Raw genomic sequence first — 18,139 nt, forward strand, 5'->3', positions numbered from 1 at the left:
GTTACAGCTGTACGGCACAGTGGTTAGACAATCATGGTTAGACAATCATGTACTTTATTATAGAGTATTCTCCCTGATATTTCCGGTACCCACATGGCACTATACACTTATTACAATATTATTTTTTTTTAAAGATTTTATTTATTTTTAGAGAGAGGGGAAGGGGAGGAGAAAGAGAGGAAAAGAAACATGGATGTGATAGAGAAACATTGATCGGCTGCCTCTCATATGCTCCCCAACCGGGGACCGAACTTGCAACCCAGGCACGTGCCCTGAAGGGATCGAACCAGCGAACCTTTGCTTTGCAGGATGACGCCCAACTGACTGAGCCATACTGGTCAGGGCAGTTAGGACAACATTATGGACTATATCCTCTCTGCTGTTCTTTACATCGCCATGACTGTTTTGTAGCTACTAATTGGTACTTCTCAATCCCTTTACCTTTCTCCCCAGTCCCCCTCTGGCAACTGTCAGTCTGTTCTCTGTATCTGAGTTGCTTTCTATATTGATTGTTTATATTGTTCTTTGGATTCCACACATTAAGTGAAATCATACGGTACGTATCTTTCTCTGACCTTATTCCACTTAGCATAATACCCTCTAGGTCCATCAACACTGTCACAAATGCTAAGGCTTCATCACTTTTATGGCCGAGGAGTATTCCGCTGTGTACATGTATCGCAGCTTTTTTCATCTACTCATCTATACGTGGGCACTTGGATGGCTTTCATAGCTTAGCCATTGTAAATAATGTCGCTATGACATAGGGGTGCATATACTTTTATTCTCCTGAGTTAGCATTTTGGGTTTCTTTGCAATACATACCTAGAAGTGGAATCACTGGGTCATAAGGCAGTTCTATTTTTAATTTTTTGAGGTAACGCCACACTGTTTTCCATGGCGGCTGCACCGGTCTGCACTCCCACCAGCAGGGCACACGCTTTCCCCTTTCTTCACATTCTCGCCAGCACTTGTTTGTTGACATATTGATGACCGCCATTCTGACAGGTATGAGGTGATAGCTCATTGTGGTTTTAATTTGCATTTCTCTGATGATTAGCAATGTTGAACACCTTTTCATATGTCTATTGGCCATCTGTAGGTCCTTTTTGGAAGTGCCTATTCAGATCTTTTGCCCATTTTAAAATTGGGGTTTTTTTTTTTCGGTGTTGAGTTGTATAAGTTCTCATAAATTTTGGTTATTAACTCCCTATCAGATGTATCATTGGAGAATACATTTCTCCCATTCAGTGGGTTGTCTTTTCGTTTAGTTTAAGGTTTTCTTAGCTGTGTAAAAACTTTTTAGTTTGATGTAGTCCCATTTGTTTTTCTTTTATGTCCCTTGCCTGAGGAGACAAAATATTAGTAAGAGAAATGTCCTAGATTTTATTGCCTATGTTTTCTTCTAGGATTTTTTTTTGTGAGATTGAGTCTTACATTTAAGTCTTTAACCCATTTTGTGTTCACTCTTCTGCATGGTGTAAGAAGGTGGTCTAGTTTCATTTTTTTCATATATCTGTCCAATTTTCCCAACACGGTTTATTGAATAAACTCTCTTTACCTCATCGTATATTCTTGTCTCCTTTGTCAAATATTAATTGACCATATAGGTGTAGGTTTATTTCAGAGTTCTCTATTCTGTTCCATTGATCTGTACGTTTGTTTTTATGTCAGTATCGTGCTGTTTTGATTACTATAGACTTACAGTAGAGTTTGATATCAGGTGGTGTGATTAGTCCAACTTTGTTCTTCTTTCTCAAGACTGCTGTGGCTATTTGGGGTCTTTTGGGGATCGACATAAATATTTGGATTATTTGTTCTAGTTCTGTGAAATACATCACTGGTAACTTGGTAGGAATTCCACTGAATCCACAGATTGCTTTGGGGAGTATGGACATTTTAACAAGGTTAATTCTTCCAATCCATGAACATGGTATATGTTTCCATTTATTTGCACCTGCTTCAATTTCTTTCTTCAGTGTCTTATAATTCTCAGAGTACAGGTCTTTTACCTCCTTAGTTAAATTTATTCCTCGGTATTTGATTTTTTGACGCAACTGTAAATGGGACTGTTTTCTTAGTTTCCCTTTCTGAGAGTTCATTATTGGTGTATAGAAATGCAACCTACCTCTGGAGATTTATTTTATATCCTGCTACTTTACTGAATTTATTTATCAGTTCCAATAGTTTTTTGGTGGAGTATGTAGGATTCTCTGCAAATAATAACACTTTTATCTCTTCATTTCTAATTTGGATGACTTTTATTTCTCCTTCTTGTCTGATTGCTGTGGCTAGTAGGACTTCCAGTACTAGGCTGAATAAGAGTGGTGAAAGTGGAAATCCCTGTCTTGTTCCTGATCTTAAGGGACATGCTTTTATTGGATGGGCCAAAAAGTTTATTTAGTTTTTCCTGTATGATGGCTCTAGTAGTACTTAGTTGTCTTTAACTTCATTTGAAACAATTATTTTATTTTTTAAATTTTTAAAATTAATTTATTTTTCCAAATACATTTGTCTCTGCCTTCCCCCCACCACTTTCCCCTGCCCCCTTCTCCCGCCATCAGTCCTTCCCCACTTTGGTTTTGTCCATGAGTCCTTGTGAAACAATTATTTTAGATTGTATTGTTGACAGCTGTCATATCAGGGTGTACTTAAAAAAGATTAAAATTGAATTTTTGTGTAGCCATTTTAATACTGAAGATGGAAAATGATACACAACTTTTTCAGCATTATTATGCTTTATTATTTCATTAAAGGTAAAAACACAGCTGAACTGCAAAAAAAGATTTGTGTGGTATGTGGAGAAATTGTGTGACCGATCAAATGTGTCAAAAGTGGTTTGCAAGGTTTCCTAGTACTTTTGACACTTTGGTCAAATAATTATTTGCTGTGGGGCTGTCTCATGCACTGGAAGATGTTTAGCAGCACCCCTGGCCTCTACCCACTAGAATTCAAAAGCAGGAGACAGCCGGCATACTCAAAATATCCAAATCAATAAAGTTATTTTGAAAATAAAAAATGTGTCTTTTATCTTACAGAAAACACTAAATGGACTTTTTGGCCAACTCAACAGTTTTTCCCCAGTCAGTATGACTTTAACATTGTCATATGTGGCTTTTAATACGTTGAGATATGTTCCCTCTATTCCAGCTTTGACAGGTTTTATCGTAAGTAGGTGCTGGATTTCATCAAAAGCCTTTCCTGGCCCTGCCCAGCGTAGTTCAGTTGGTTGAGCATCGTCCTGCAAAGCGAAAGGTTGCTGGTTTGATTCCTGATCACATGCCTGGGTAGCAGGACAAGTCCCCGGTTGGGGGCGTATGAGAAGCTGCTGATTGATGTTTCTCTCACATGTCAATGTTTCTCACCCTCTCTCCCTCCTTTCCTCTCTGTAAAAAATAAATAAAATCTAAAAAAAAAAAAGCCTTTTCTGCATCTATTGATACAATCATATGATTTTTATCCCTCATCTTGTTTACGTAGTATATTCAGTTAAGTGATTTGTGGATATTGTAACAACCTTGTGACTCAGGAATAAATCCTACCAGATCATGGTGTATCATCTTTTTAATGTACCACTGGATTCGGTTTGCTGATATTCTGCTGAGGACTTTTGCGTTTGTGCCTATCAGGTATATTGGCCTATAATTTTCTTTTTTTGTAGTATATTTATCTGGTTTTGGAATTAGCATAATGCCGGCCTCATAAAATGAGAGAGGTAGTCTTTCCTCCTCTTAAATTTTTTGAAATAGTTTGAGAAGGAGAGGGAGTTTTTCTTGGAAAGTTTGGTAAAATTCACACATGAAGCCATCTGATCCAAGGCTTTTGTGTGGGTTATGTGAGCCCTCCTATAATAACTGAATCTTGATTGCTATTTGCCTGTTCATTGGTGGGATTGAACCTCAGGCTGGCTAACTGTGAGGATCGAGCCCAACCACAGTGTATGAGCTGCTGTGCAAGCACTGACCACACGAAGCAGAGTACACCTCAGCAAGGTCCAGTGCCTACCAAGATGTCCCTTTGCATGTGCCACTCATGAAACTATCAATCCTGCTCTGATGTTGTCTGGAGCTCACCACTGGGTGTGTCTATCCTAGGTCTCTTGGGAGGAACGCTGGTGCCAGTTAATGTCGGACACTGCCTGTGACTGGCCCTGGGCACCCTGTTTGGAGGTACGAACCAGTCCAGTTTCTGGCTGCCTCTGCTGGGCCTGGGTATGTGTGGGAAGAAGCAAGCTGTGCACCAAGGCCGGCTTCCACCAGCACCACGACGAGGGGCAGGTCGGTAGAAAGCACCAGTAAAAAACTCTGAGATTTGCCTCTGCCTTCTGGCCACCTGTTAGTCTTAGTCAGAGCCTCTAGTCCAGGGGAGCTTCTTAGTCAGAACCTTGAGTGAAACAGCCTCTGGCAATACTCAAGTTTTATGAGGCAGGTTCTCAGCCACCAGATAGGGGTGCGTGGTGATTACTAGACTGGTGTCAATGTTGGATCTGAGGCCACTAAGCAAAAGTCCCAGGGTATGCCAAGGCTAGATGCCACCTGCCAGGTACCTGTTGATTTTTGTGGTGGTACAGGGTCTCAGGGAGCCATTAGAGTGAGGCCAGCAGAGTTAATCAGGCCCAAAGAGAGCAGGATTTGGCCATGTGAAGGGAGTGTTCTGCACAAGCTGGGCTTTTAAGGAAAAATGGACCACGTCATAGAATTACACAACTGAGCCTGTCCCAGATTCTGCCCCCCCCCCACCATGACGGGGAAGCACTGGTCAGGCTTGGGGGAAGGTGAGGGGAGTTGCCTCTGTCCCAGAGCCACACAACTCCCAGTCAGATGACTCCTTTGCTAAGTGTGCTCAGCGTGACCTCTGCTATGTGGGGCAACAGGAAGTCTGGAAGCTGGGGCTATTGCATTCCCCCAGGCTGTTGTCTTAGGAGAGCTGTGCTCCACTTAAGGACAGCACTGCGGGGTGAGAGGGGCTCAGCACAGGAACCCTGGCAGCTGACCCTTCAGCTCTCTCCCTTGATCCACGAACCCCAGTCTCTCCTCACAGGACTCTAGTGCCTCCTCCATCCCTCCGCTGGAGCCCAGGGTAAGTGTCTGCATATGAGATTTTGTGTGCTGGACCTTCAAGAGGGCGCCAGAGTTCTAGCGGAACCCTGTCTCTCCCTGGTGGACAGAATCCCCACTGATTTTCACAACCAGAGGTTACACAGCCACCTCCTCCTGGCTCTGGTGCCCTGGGCTGTGCAGCCCGACGAAGGGTTGAGACCCCTCACTCCTCAGGGGGAACCTCTGCCACTGAGACACCCCTCTGGAGGGCTGCCCTTTTTGGGGCCAGCCCTCTTCCAGTCTCTGCCCTGTGTACCAGTCTTGATGTGGCTTCTGTAAATCCTTGGTTATGTCTTTTTTGTTAAGCTAGTCATCAGTTGATACTTCAGGCTGTGTGTTCTATATTCTACTCATAATTCCAGGTTGGTCCCGGGAGCATGTGAATGCAATTTCCACTTACTCCACCACCATCTTGGATCCCCTCCCCAGACTCTCTTTAATGTAATGCAGGGCTGATGTGATGGCTTTGGGGAGAAGGGCTTCTTAGGGCTGTGTTCCTGGGTCAAACTCCCAAGAGGTGGGTAAGAGTGTCTTCCAGAAGGTTGAAGGGTTCAGGGACAGTGAGTTCCTCTGCTTACCGGGCCTCTGCAGGACCCAGGAGTGATGGGCTGAATGGGGTGTGGAACCAGACGGACCTGGCTCTGGCACCTGCCTCTCTTCTTACTGCCACCGGGCTGACCATCGCTTAAGCCCCAGTCTCTTCATTTGCATATAGACACGACCATGCCCACCTCCTGCCTGGTGTGGAGCGGACACAAGGCTGAACTTAACTGAGGCGGGAGTCTCCCAGAGGCTGCTGTCTCGACTAAGTGGCTGAGCAGCTCCAGAGGCCGCACCCTAGCTCGGGGCTACAGCTCAGGACTGGTGTGGGCTGGGGCCGGTCTTACCTGCTCAACTGTGCCTTTGCTGGAGCCAATATATTACTGTCCTCTTAACCACAGGGGCAGAAGTTAAAGAGCTGAGAGGTTAGGTAACTTGCCCAAGGCTGTGTGGCAAGTAGTGGTGCCTGAGGGGTCTGTCTGTCTGTCTACAAAGCTATGAGGAGGGATGGAAACGCTCCCCAAAGAAACACTAATGAAGAAGGCTAATCAATGATTAAAAAACCCCAGTGCTCTAAAGAACAGCTCTGATCTAAGTCACTCACCTCTGTGAAAACTTAATTCTGTAAACCATATTTCCGTGTGTTAAGTTTTATTGCTAATTGCGGGCTGCCCCCTGCACCGCGGCCCCAGCTGGGGTCGTGGCTTGCCGTGCAGGCACGTGCCCTGATCCGGAATCCAACTAGTACCCTTTTGATTCACAGGCTGGCGCTCAGTCCACTGAGCCACACGAGTTGGGGCATTATTTCTAATTATGTATAAAAGACCTTTTCCAATATTTACGTTTTTCAGAGAATCTGAGAGTAGGGAGAGAGGTTCACTGGGGAAAAGAGGTCTTTCTTGGAACATTAAATGTTAATGCACTACCACGTGTGCTTCCACTTGTTGATGACAGAATGCCCCACTGATGCTGGGTCATCTTACAATTTCATGTTCCAGAATCTTCCCCTCACATCACTCTTTGGATTTAACCTTTCTAGATACCATGTTTTCAGTAAAGAACAATACTCAGTCTCCCCAAAGGCGATGCTAATAAAAACAAATCAAGGCTTTGCTATTGCTGTTCAAATACGATCTTAAATGAAAGCCTGCGTCCACAGGTCTCGCACTGTAAGTGTAAACCACTCTGCCCTTGACCCTCCACAGCCATGCCCCCCGCGGCAGCCAGAGCGGTCCTCTCCTGGATGTATATTAGATTAAGGCACTCTTCCGTCCCACGCCTGACTTGGGGACTCCCACTTCCCTCAGATTAAAAACCAAAGTCCTTACGGTGGCCAGCAAGGTCGGAGGTGGTGTGCATGCCCCAGTCCTCTGACGAGGCCACCCTCACTCTCTCTACTTCGGCCACACCGGCCCCTTCCCTGTTGCTTGACCACGCCAGGCGCCCTCCTGTCCTGGGGCCTGTGCACCGTTTTCTCTGCCTGAAGGCTCTTCCCTCATGTATCTGCGCGGCAACTCCTCCAAGTCTTACCTGCTTAGTGTCACTCTACCTAAAACGGCAAGTCCCCCTGGCCTCTTACCCTGCTCTTTGTTTCCTTGCCATTGCAACCACCACTTTGTAACATAGTCTGTGATTTACTTACTCACGTGTATCGTTTGTCAAGCCCCCCTGGACTAGATGCTGAACAGGAGGGCCGGGGTCTGCCCCCGTGTCGTTCGCTGACGCACTAAGGACTTAGAACGGTTCCCGGCACACGGGAGGTGCTGAATAAACACCGGTCAGTGGCTGACTGGACCTATTCAACGCTTATTATGCAGCTACGCAGCCACTGAACATACTGAGCACCGGGGACAAAGGTTGCTATGGGAAAGGACTCATGCAATACGAAGTTTAAAAAGCCTGCAAAATGCAGTGTAGATTATGTATGTTAAAAATTATGTGTATATGTATAGAAAGACTAGATTTACTTTCCTTTCCTAATTTTCTACAATGAAAATGTGTTGCTCTCACGATAAGAAAACGAAACAAAGTTATTTTCCAAAAAGCAGACTCCAGGGCATCCCTGTGGGAGAGGGATGAATATAAAGGGGCACAGAGGACTTCAAGGGCTGAGGGGCCTGCTCTGTGTCTTCACGGTGAGTGGTCCCATGGGGCCGAGTCCCCTTTCCTTCCTAGACCTAGGCTTCCTCTTTGGCAGCAATGGGGAGCCGAGCTGGCGGGCTTTGGGGATCCCCGAGGTCATAGGAGCTGCTGGCGGAGCTGGGCGCGGGGCGGAGCAAGATGACTGGCGATTATTCTGCTCTACATTTTGTCCAAGTCCGAGCTTCCCAGCCTCAGCAGTGGAAAGGCCAGGCCCCTCCCCCCAAAGTACAACAGCGCGGGAGCCCTGCCCAGGGACCCGGCACTTACATCAGCTCTCCAGACTTCAGCAAGCAGATCTCAGCATCCTGCCCCAACGGCGCGTCTTCAGTGTCCTCAGGAGTTAGCGAGTTTGACGTGGTGTCCCTGAAGTGTCACAAACGAGAACACAGGGTCACACATCCTTCGGTCCACAGTCTTGGAGTCATGCAGCCAACCTCAGACCTCGTGGAAAATCCCTCAGTCCCGGAGGCCACGAGAGGGGCCCGGCATACTCTGCAGGCAGAGGGCCACTGAACGGGGGGCAGGACCCCGGGGGAGCAGGGATTTCCCTGACATCGTCCCCGCAGGTGTGGGGAGGGGACGACCGTAACAAAAAGGGACCACCCCCTCCTCCCACCCCAGCAGGCTGCAGCCACAGCTCAGGCAGCAGCCCCGGGGATCCTGCCTTCTCAGCGCCGGCCGCGACGAGAGGAGCCCGCTCCGGCCCACCGCTGGGAACAAGACCAGGTGCCCAGAGCTAATGGGGCAGGCAACTGTGTGGGCCAAGAGGAAGGCTGTGGGACGGGGCCACGGACAAAGGGGTCAGGCCGAGGCTACATCCCCTCCCTCCCTCGTGACCCACTCTCAGCTGTGCAGAGCCAGCAGTGAGGGCCACCTGGCCATCGAGACATCCTGCGGGTCCCGAAGTGTGCTTGGCGGGACACCGGTGCCAGGGTGGGGGGCACCACGTACACGCTTAGAAAGTCACAGCTTTATTTTTTTTTTCTTAGAGAGATTTTATATTATTTTTTAGAGAGTTTCTTTCTTTTTAGAGAGAGAGGGGAAGGGAGGGATAAAAAGGGAGAGAAGTATCGACTAGTTGCTTCTGGAACTCGCCCTGACTGGGAACCAGACTTGCAACCCAGGCATGTACCCTGACCAGGAATTGAACTGGCGACCTTTTGCATTGCAGGATGCCGCCCAACTGAGCCACACTGGTCAGGGCAGTCACAGCATACTTTAAATAGCCACAGTAAATTCAAGGCTCCGAGGAGCCCTGCAGCAAAGTCACCTACTAAATTTTAACTCTAGTGTTTCTATATTTACTTGACCACGGAGTATTTTTAACCCCTACTGACAAGAAAAGAATTGGGGACAAATCCGTGGAGAAGACCCTGAGTGACACATGAGGCGGCAGGTGTGGGTTAGCAGACCCACGTCTGAGGACAGATGCAGCCACCCTCACCTCTATTTGCTGCCCCCCTACAAACCCTCTCTGTGCCGGAGGAGGACAGGCATTGCGGTTGGGGTCGGGGTGCAGAGAGGGGCGGAGCAGGCCTCTGTCCTGCTGGCACATCTCTGAGCTCCAGACCTGGCTCCATCTACAAAGCTCGGACGTTACACCTGCTCACCACCGGCTACGCAGCCGCCCTCCCGCCCTCCCCGCCAGAGCCCCCACCTCCCGGCCTTGTTCCTGCCCGTCTAGCGCTGGAGTGTGGAGGCCGCTGGATGTGGGAATCTGCTCTCGGTGCCAGTGTACGTGGGGGGCGGTGGGGGCTGGCACTGGGAGCCCCCAGGGCTGCCTTGATCGTCAGACACCCACTGGCGGGCAGGGGCCTGGCCGGGGCCCTTGGGGGCGAGGCAGGTGGACGATCACGCCAAGGCGACTGCAGTCTTGGCTTTACAACTAGAGTGTGACTCTGGGTGAGCCCTCTCCTCCTCCAAGGCTTTAGTTCCTCTCCTCCAAATAGGAGGGGATGCAACTGACAGCTTGGAAAGGCTGTGTGTTTCAAAGGACTTGGAGAAGGCATTTTACTCCATCTTTTGGCCAGGAAAGAAGTGGGCTTGTTCTGGTCGGCAACTCCCTGCTCTTGGCCTTCAGTTCTTTCTAGGGAAGGTGCAGCAAGAACATGTCCCAAAGTGCCACCAAGGGCAACATGTCCCCTGCTGCCACCAAGGGCAAGGCTTGTCACTCGCTGCTCCTTTTCCTCCCCAGCCTAGCCACCGCCCCCCCACCCCAACCTCCCTGCATACCTCCTTCTCGTTGCTCCTCTAACCACTGCTCCCAGATCCCCCACCTCTGACCCCAGGACAAACACAATCACACAACGTCAGTGCAAGAAGCAGCTCAAGAGGCGGGCCCAAGGCCACCCAGGCCTGCCTTATTTCATTCGCTTTTAACCTTGTCGGAAGAGGAAACACCGTAAATGAGAGATAAATAACATATGATGAAACAAACTCTGAAAACCGCAGTCGGTTCTCTCAACCTCCCTGCAATTGGGATAAAAGATGTCCTAACCTATTATTCCCTTTCTTCCTGCGTCTCCCACCTCTCTGACCATCATGGCGACAGACAAGTCCCGACTACCTGCAAGCCGATGGTTCCTAGAGCAGGTCCCCCACACCGCAGCCAGCCCCGGCTGAGGCCCTGCAGGAGGGGCTGAGTGACGCGGGAGGACGGAGCCGGGAGTGTGCCTGGGTGGGCCACGCAGTCTGGAAGGTAACGGCCAGGGCAGTTCAATCAAACTGTGGGTCACAACTCATCTAGTGGGTTCTGAATCAATTTAAGTTATGGCCAACGTTAAAAAAGAAATTAGTAATGCATGTTGTGAGGATACATTTTGTTTTATGAGGCTCTTGTTTTAAGTCTACACATGTCCGCACCTAGGTAGTCATGTAAAATGTATTCTTACTATAGGATACAGCAGAAAATGAGCAACTGTTAGAAGATGTCAAAGGATTAAAAAATATGTGAGACAACCGGGAACAAAACAAGGCCACTAGGGGGCAGCCTATCTCCACGACACCCATTTCCTTTTGTGGTCACTGAGGTGCTTTTCTCAGAAGAGTGAGACAAACTCATTGCCCACAAGTGGCCTTCCTCCTCCCCCTATTGCTCCGGCCATGGGAGCTAAGCGGCCTCCTACAGATGATGGCCGGTCACACTTGCCTGCCAAGGGTCACACTCTCTGTCCCTGAGCCTATGGCCAGCCCAGCGGAACCTGCCTTGAGGCACGCACATCTGTGCCATCTCCCTCCACCCTGAGGGCGGTCGCCTGCCTCCCACACAGCCTTTGCTCAGTAAGTGCCCAGATGACGCGCCTCAGGTGAAGGTGGTGTTCTGTGTCAAATGCCTCCAGTGGAGGACAGGACCAAGGCTCCACTTTAGAACCAAGTTGAGAAAGCAGCAGCCACATACGAGAGGGATGCTGAGCAGTTCCCGGAACACAGCCCAGGGTCAAGCCTGCCTGGATGAGGGACGGGTCATGGGCGGGGCTCCTCTAGTTTGGCTTCAGCAGGCGGAATCGTCAGTATTTTCCTCTCAAATCAAAATGCCTTAGTCTCTTTTTTATTTCATTGTTGTACAACTTCAGCCCCGCAGACTGCCGGGGGAGCAGACTCCCTGCTTGTTTAGATTGGCTGGGAGGGAAGAGAGGCTTAGAGGCCCCTGCGGCGGGGGCATCCTGCGGACGGTCGTTCCTGGAGGGCTCCATCCGCTCCTCCGTGCGGCTAAGCCCGGCGCAGTTAGGAGCGCTGGTCCTGTGGCCGATCCACAGAGCTCCGCAGCCCCCCAGCTCAGCCTCCAGCTGCCAACAGTCTCCTGCGAACTGCAGAGGTCTTTGGTTTACAGCTGCACTGTCCAATGCGGTAGCCACTAGCCTCATGTGGCTGTTTAAACTCAAATTCATCAAAATCACACACACACAAAAATGTGTTTCCTTGGTTGCACTTGGTTTCCTTGGTTGGTCACATTTCAAGTGCTCAGCAGCCACATGGGCCGGTGGCCACTGCACCGGACAGCACAGGTACAGGACGGGCCTGTCACTCCAGGAGGCTCTATTGGGCAGCGCGGTTTTGGAAGCCGGGCTGAGTCATTTTGTGGGCCACTTTCACTGTGGATTGGGGGCATCCTTTTATTTGACTAGTCAAGTAAATTCCTAATTTTTCTTTTAGTCATTGGCTTCCTTTCGCCTGAAAAACAAGCGAAGAAGAGCACAAAACACCAGAGGTATTTTGATTTCTGATTACTTGGTAACTATGGTCTGACACAACTTGCAAGCCAGCGAGCCCATCCTCACAACCAACGCTTGCGAGCGAGCACTGCCTGCCAATGGGCCGAGTGCGTGGCTTTTGGAGGCAGGGCCGCAGCAGACTGTCACCTAGAAGCCATAGGTTTGTGGGTCTGGCAATGACAGAGAGCCGGGTCTGTATGCTGGAGGTGCCGGTTGTTAGTTGTATGCACATGGGACTGTCATTGTGAGGATAGCCCCCATGCTCTCCCCTGTAACATGGGGACGCTTGCTCTGCAGGGCTGCTGAGAACGGGCGGCTGTCGCGGGGGAGCGGCACGCAGACACGAGGCCCCGCCAGAGCACGGACCTCGCCCTGGTCCAGATTCGAGCTGTTCCTAAGAGACGCGTGCCTAGTGGGTGAAATAATTTTAAGGTGCAAACGCCACCTTCAGCGGACTGCCAGGGCCAGATGTATTGTTCCCCTTCAGTTTACAAACAGCTCTCAGTTTCTCACAGAACAGCTGGCAGTGAGGGGGCAGGGAGTTCACAGTGACAGAGCCACAGCTTCCTACCTTTGACCCACGGGTGCAGACTGATCATGTGGATTCTGATCTAGATGCTGGGTTAGGTCTCCAGTCACCAACCGAGAGCTTAAAACTATTCAGCGGAAACATGGACCACATCACAGAGGGGTAGAGGTAGACCCTGCTGCTGAGAAGAGCTCATCTCTGGAACAAACTGAGAAAGCATCTCGGCTGGTGAGTCATTCGTCATCTTCTTAGTAGGTAAATTCCAGGGCCTCTGGTTCTGCTGCAAATGTGCAGGCTTAGAGCGTAACTGCTCCGGGTTTGCGTTTCATCTCTGCTGTGTGCGGCCAAGGGTCAGAGGGACGTGAAAATGACTTAACGTGGTCCTGGACACACAGTAAGTGCTTGTAGGCTAACGGTCCTGGGGAGCGAAGGCCTAACCCAACGCTCCCAGGGAGACAAGGAGCGTCACTGTCTGTGCTTGTTCACTGAATAACCTTTCTGGTTTTGTTTCTTTTGCATTTAACGACAGGCTGCTGTGTCAGAATATGGTTTACTTTCTTGTCTCAATGTACCATTGTAGAAATTTTGGAAACTATGAGGGAAATAAGTCACCCTTAATTTTACCAGCTGAAGGGCACTGCTGATAAAATCTGGTCATTTTTCTGTTTAAAAAAAATATATAGTTGTTGAATATATATATATGGCAGAGAGTCGAAGGGTTCCTCATCCCCCAGAATTGCAGGTATGTGTGTACATATTTCTGAAGGACAGGTGTGTAGCTTACATGAGGTTCTCAACGGGGTTTATGATCAAAGGTTAAGAACCATGACCAATTTTACGTTCCTTTTTCACCTACTCATTGTAATAATAAAAGCCGATACTAATTTTGTGCTTGCACTCTTCTGAGCAATTTAAATGTATTAAATTTTTCAAAATATTAAAAGTACTTCCTAAATATTAATTGTATTTTTTCTGAATTCTAATGTGCTTACTTTTTAATTATCAGGCATTTACACTATTTTAAAAGTTGCATATATTACTATTCTTTTAAAATTTTCAGAAATCAACATAGAACGTTGGTTACAAAAGAAAAATGCATGGTTTTCACATTTCTAGAGGAAAAGGAATTTTTAGTACTCCATCTACATAGAATTGTGAAGTTCTAATCTGTTAACACATTATTAGAGTTCACTAATTATCACAAAGGAATTTGCTTGAGCCCTTTAAGGAAATACGTAACGTTAGTGTAAGGATCCAGCAACTGCCCTGATCGGAGGGTTAAAACAAAAGGCAAGCAATAATGGAGAGCTGATGTTACTCCTAAGAGAGGCAGAGCTGCCTGTTTAATATTCTAAATGATGAAGAAAGTTTTTTGTCCCCTCGTGAAGCAGTTAACACCTACACACCCGTCGGCTGACCGCCTGACCCAGCAGCCCTGATATCTATCGGCTGGCCTACTGCCCTGTGAGAGCTCACGGTTGTGGTCCAGGAGCAGGGACTTTTTACTGAGTAGTCTCGCCGTTCAAAGGCACGGCCCTTCCTTGCAGAGAAAAAGGCACCTTGTTCTCAGGGAGGACCAAGGGGGCAGCACCAACGCTGACCCGTTCCCACTCAGCAGAAGTCTCCAAGCAGGTGAGAGAGGACAGATGAGACCTCCTTTAATGTGCTCTTGTCTGGCCGGTTGATATTTTGACTTTGCTAAAACATATACCTGCTTCCTTCCAACCCTGAAATGTGCAATAAGGAATATCTGTTTTAGTTTAAAAAAAAAAAACTTTTTGAGATTCTACCAGGGCACCGCACTGGGTTCCTGGAAATGAGTCACTGTGCCCAGTGACTCTGTGGGCCAGTGGCGTGGTGCTCCCAGGCCGATGCTGCTACTGGGGCCCATGCCCGTGCCACGGTCACATCACCTCTATGTCCTGCCTGTGGTCCTCAGCAGAGTCATAGGTCAAAGAGAAGAGCCCAAGGGAAGCGCCAGCTTTGAAGGGCTGGGAGCCCCAGACGGGAACGGCAGCTATTTGGGCTTTGCTACAAGGCTCACTGCAAGGCTGGCCACAGGCTTCTGGCTACCCACCCAGCTGGCGTCTCACTTCCACCGGCTCTTCCATTTGCTAAAGGGGACCCTTCAGCCCACACTGCTAGCCATTAAAGCTAAAGCCATGTTTCCTTCGGGGGAAATCTACCTTTTAAGAGATGCCTGATGCCCTGGCTGGTATAGCTCAGTGCACTGGGCATCATCCTGCAAACTGAAAGGTCACTGGTTTGATTCCAGGTCAGGGCACATGCCTGGGTTGTGAGCCAGGCTCCCGGTTGCGGGTGTTTAAGAGGCAACTGATCGATGTTTCTCTGGCACATCAATGTTTCTCCCCCCCTCTTCCTCTTTCTAAAAATAAATAAATAGAACCTTAAAAAGAAAGAGATGTCTGAAGGTCAAGAAGTCTTCAGGAAACAAGGCTCTGATGGTGGCATGTCATAAATGTGACAGGCGATGAGAGAGGAAGCTGGGGTTGGGCTGTGAGAACTCCCCAGTCTCTGGTTGGGGGTCAGCTCAGCCAAAGTGCCAGGCCCACGTGCCTTTCTATGTCTTGGTTTCCCATCAGTTGTCTTTTAAAATCTATGCAACTGAGAGCGAGAAGGGCCGGAGGGACGGGCCACCCAGGTGGAAGAGTCCTGGCCATCCCCGATACACCGCCTGGTCTCCAGTCTCCTTGACGGCGGACCCCCTGGAAAGGGAATCTGTGCCTTAGCTTTCACAAGTAGTTCAGGGGCCTAACTGAACAAGCGGGGCACAGGACGGGCGGGCAAGTGCTGTGAGGCACAGGCAGGCGAGGACCGGCCCTGTCATGCTGCTCGTCCGAAGGGCACTGTCCCCATTTCTCCACAGGGGCCTTCTGATTTCAAAGTCAGCACACGATTTTATGGCCTGTGTGTGGTCTCCCAGACGGGTGAGACCCTGAGAACTTTAGCACTAATGAAGGACTCCTCGTCTCGTCTGAGCGGTGTTCCTACTGCCCTTGTTCCGGTGCACTAAGCAGAGCCGGTAGGGAGCTGAACAGGGGCGGGTTTAGGAGATGAGCACCTGCCCCCTACATGTGGTCTGTGGGAAGACAGGAGGTGTGAACCCTCAGTCCCAGATATAATTTCTGTGTTTTGACTTGTTCATCAGAACAGACACCATGGCTGATGACGACTATTACGTAGACCCTGGGCTCTTCAATTCTTCCCTGAACAACAGCCAGGAGCACACATACTTCCTGCAGTTCAGAAAGATCTTTCTGCCCTGCATGTACTTGGTGGTATTTGTCTGTGGCCTGCTGGGGAACTCTCTTGTGCTGGTCATATACATCTTCTACCAGAAGCTGAAGAGCCTGACAGACGTGTTCCTGGTGAACTTGCCCCTGGCCGACCTGGTGTTCATCTGCACTCTGCCCTTCTGGACCTACGCGAGCATCCATGAGTGGGTCTTTGGCCAGATCATGTGCAAAATCCTGCTGGGCATCTATACTTTGAACTTCTACACGTCCATGCTGATCCTCATCTGCGTCACTGTGGACCGCTTCATTGTGGTGGTCCAGGCCACCAAGGCCTACAATGAGAAGGCGAAACGGACGAGCTGGGGCAAGGTCATGTGCCTGTCCGCCTGGGTGGTCTCCCTGCTGTTTTCCTTGCCGCAGATCATCTACGGTGATGTGGAACATTTGGACAGGTACATCTGTGGTTACCACAAAGAGGAGATTTCCACTATGGTCCTTGCCATCCAGATGACCCTGGGGTTCTTCCTGCCACTGCACGTCATGATTGTCTGCTACTCAGTCATAATTAAGACCCTGCTTCGTGCCCGAGGATTCCACAAACACAGATCTCTCAAGATCATCTTCCTGGTGGTGGCTCTGTTCCTGCTGACCCAGATGCCCTTCAACCTGGTGAAGCTCATCCGCAGCACGAGCTGGGAGTACCACAGCATGCCCAGCTTTCAGTATGCCATCATCGTCACTGAGGCCATCGCCTACCTACGGGTCTGCCTTAACCCTGTGCTCTATGCCTTTGTTGGCCTGAAATTTCGAAAGAACTTCTGGAAGCTTGTGAAAGACATCGGCTGCCTCCCTTACCTGGGAGTCTCGAGGCAGCGGGATTTTTCAGAGACCACTTCCAAGACGTGTTCTACCTCCCACCAGGCGGAGGCCACCAGCATGTTCCAGCTTTAGGCCTGGCCAGGCTTGGAGAAGCGACTCAGAAACTGGCAGGAGCAGGGCTGTGTCCTCTGGATGCCACAGGGAAGGCTTTGTATATAGGTTGCACATTTTCATGGAGCTATAACCAAATGCTATGGCTGGTGCGGAATGCTTCTTCTCAGGTGTGAACACATCTGTTCTTTCCTTGAACATGCAGGCCTGAAGCTCAAAGGGGAGCCTGAAGACTGTAAGGAATTTCCTTCTTCCATCCCCAAGAATTCTGACCCCAAGGGGAATGACGTGTGACTCTAAAAACCTCAGATCCTCTTCCACTGAGACCTAGACTGAAGGATGAAGAGGGGGACATGGCCAACAGAGCTGCCGATAGCAGGTGACACTCTTGAGCTCCCAAGTTCAGAAGGTTCTTCTGGCTCCTGGGAGGCAGAGGAGCTGAACGCAGCCGAGAAAACGAGTGCAGGTCAGCAGGGCTCAGGCCTCAGTCACCTCACAAATGAGACCAGGTTCTGCCTCAGCGAGGGGTCTGACTTTTACAAAGGCAGGCGTTTTTGTCCTTGGAGACTATCCTAGAAGGAATAGCACCAGGGAATAGGAATGGGTCAAAACGGATTAGTTGGCTGAGGTTCCAGCGATCCACAGAATGCTATAAAACTGCACTAAAACTGATAGCAGAGTTTAAGGTCCTCATGAATCTAAGGAGTGTTTCTGAAATGGATTCTTTGGTGTGTCCGCTCACTTTAAAACTGAATTATCCTCTGCCTTTCCCACACATGCGTGCACAGATCCTTTATGTATGCATGTATATATATTCTTACACACATATATCAAACAGCATATGGTTTTCATGACTAAGAAATAAAGCTTTTTAAAAGTTTCCAAACCACTTTTATCCCTTGCGCACCTTCTACTTTAATGTGGTATGCCTGGAATACATCAAAAGAGATTATTTGTGGGCTCAGAGCACAAGAAATAAGTTAAAATTGCAAACTTTCAGGGCACTGCTCTACCAAGGAAGTAGAATACACTAGTTAAAAAAAAAACAAGCTCCTTCACTGTGGTTTCCAACCTCCTGCTCAAAACGTGAGGTGCATTTCCTTAATCTCCGTATCGTGGTGACAGAATGAGGCAGAGTTTAAAATATCAGACACTGGCGCATGTTTGGAAGATCCTAACTGTCTGCTTACCACGCTTAAAGTTGCCTTTTTGATTCATGTGTCACGAATCACTCATCAAAATCAGGAGAACCAGCTGACAACAGGGGACGTGGGTTAGAACTGGCTGAATAATGCGGTTTTGAGGTTTGAGATGGACCAGAGTTAAATCCCAGCTTCGCCCCTTATTAGCCGGTAAACAGTCGGTAATCTCGTCACCTCTTCCGTTGTGGCGGAATGCGGAGCGTACCGGCACCCGCCTCTCAGGGCCGGC

The 18,139-nt window shown here is 49.0% G+C and overlaps 2 protein-coding genes across 5 annotated transcripts in view; one reads left to right on the plus strand and one right to left on the minus strand.

Annotated features, from left to right (window-relative positions):
• The window catches only part of FYCO1 (FYVE and coiled-coil domain autophagy adaptor 1), a 72,388-nt gene that overhangs the window by 10,789 nt on the left and 43,460 nt on the right, over window positions 1-18,139 (minus strand). For all 4 annotated transcript variants that reach the window (XM_054594540.1, XM_054594541.1, XM_054594542.1 and 1 more), the window contains exon 15: window positions 8,049-8,144. In XM_054594540.1, the coding sequence (XP_054450515.1) occupies window positions 8,049-8,144 (96 nt within the window). The remainder of the gene's footprint in view (window positions 1-8,048; window positions 8,145-18,139) is intronic.
• CXCR6 (C-X-C motif chemokine receptor 6) lies at window positions 12,634-16,773 on the plus strand. The gene is made up of 2 exons (XM_054594543.1): window positions 12,634-12,776; window positions 15,691-16,773. The coding sequence occupies exon 2, from the start codon at window positions 15,701-15,703 to the stop codon at window positions 16,727-16,729; it is 1,029 nt and encodes a 342-aa protein (XP_054450518.1). The 5' UTR covers window positions 12,634-12,776; window positions 15,691-15,700; the 3' UTR covers window positions 16,730-16,773.

The sequence above is a fragment of the Pteronotus mesoamericanus genome, unplaced genomic scaffold, assembly GCF_021234165.1.
Source record: "Pteronotus mesoamericanus isolate MK-2021 breed Mesoamerican mustached bat unplaced genomic scaffold, CSHL_Meso_final scaffold_533, whole genome shotgun sequence".
NCBI classification, from domain to species: Eukaryota; Metazoa; Chordata; class Mammalia; order Chiroptera; family Mormoopidae; genus Pteronotus; species Pteronotus mesoamericanus.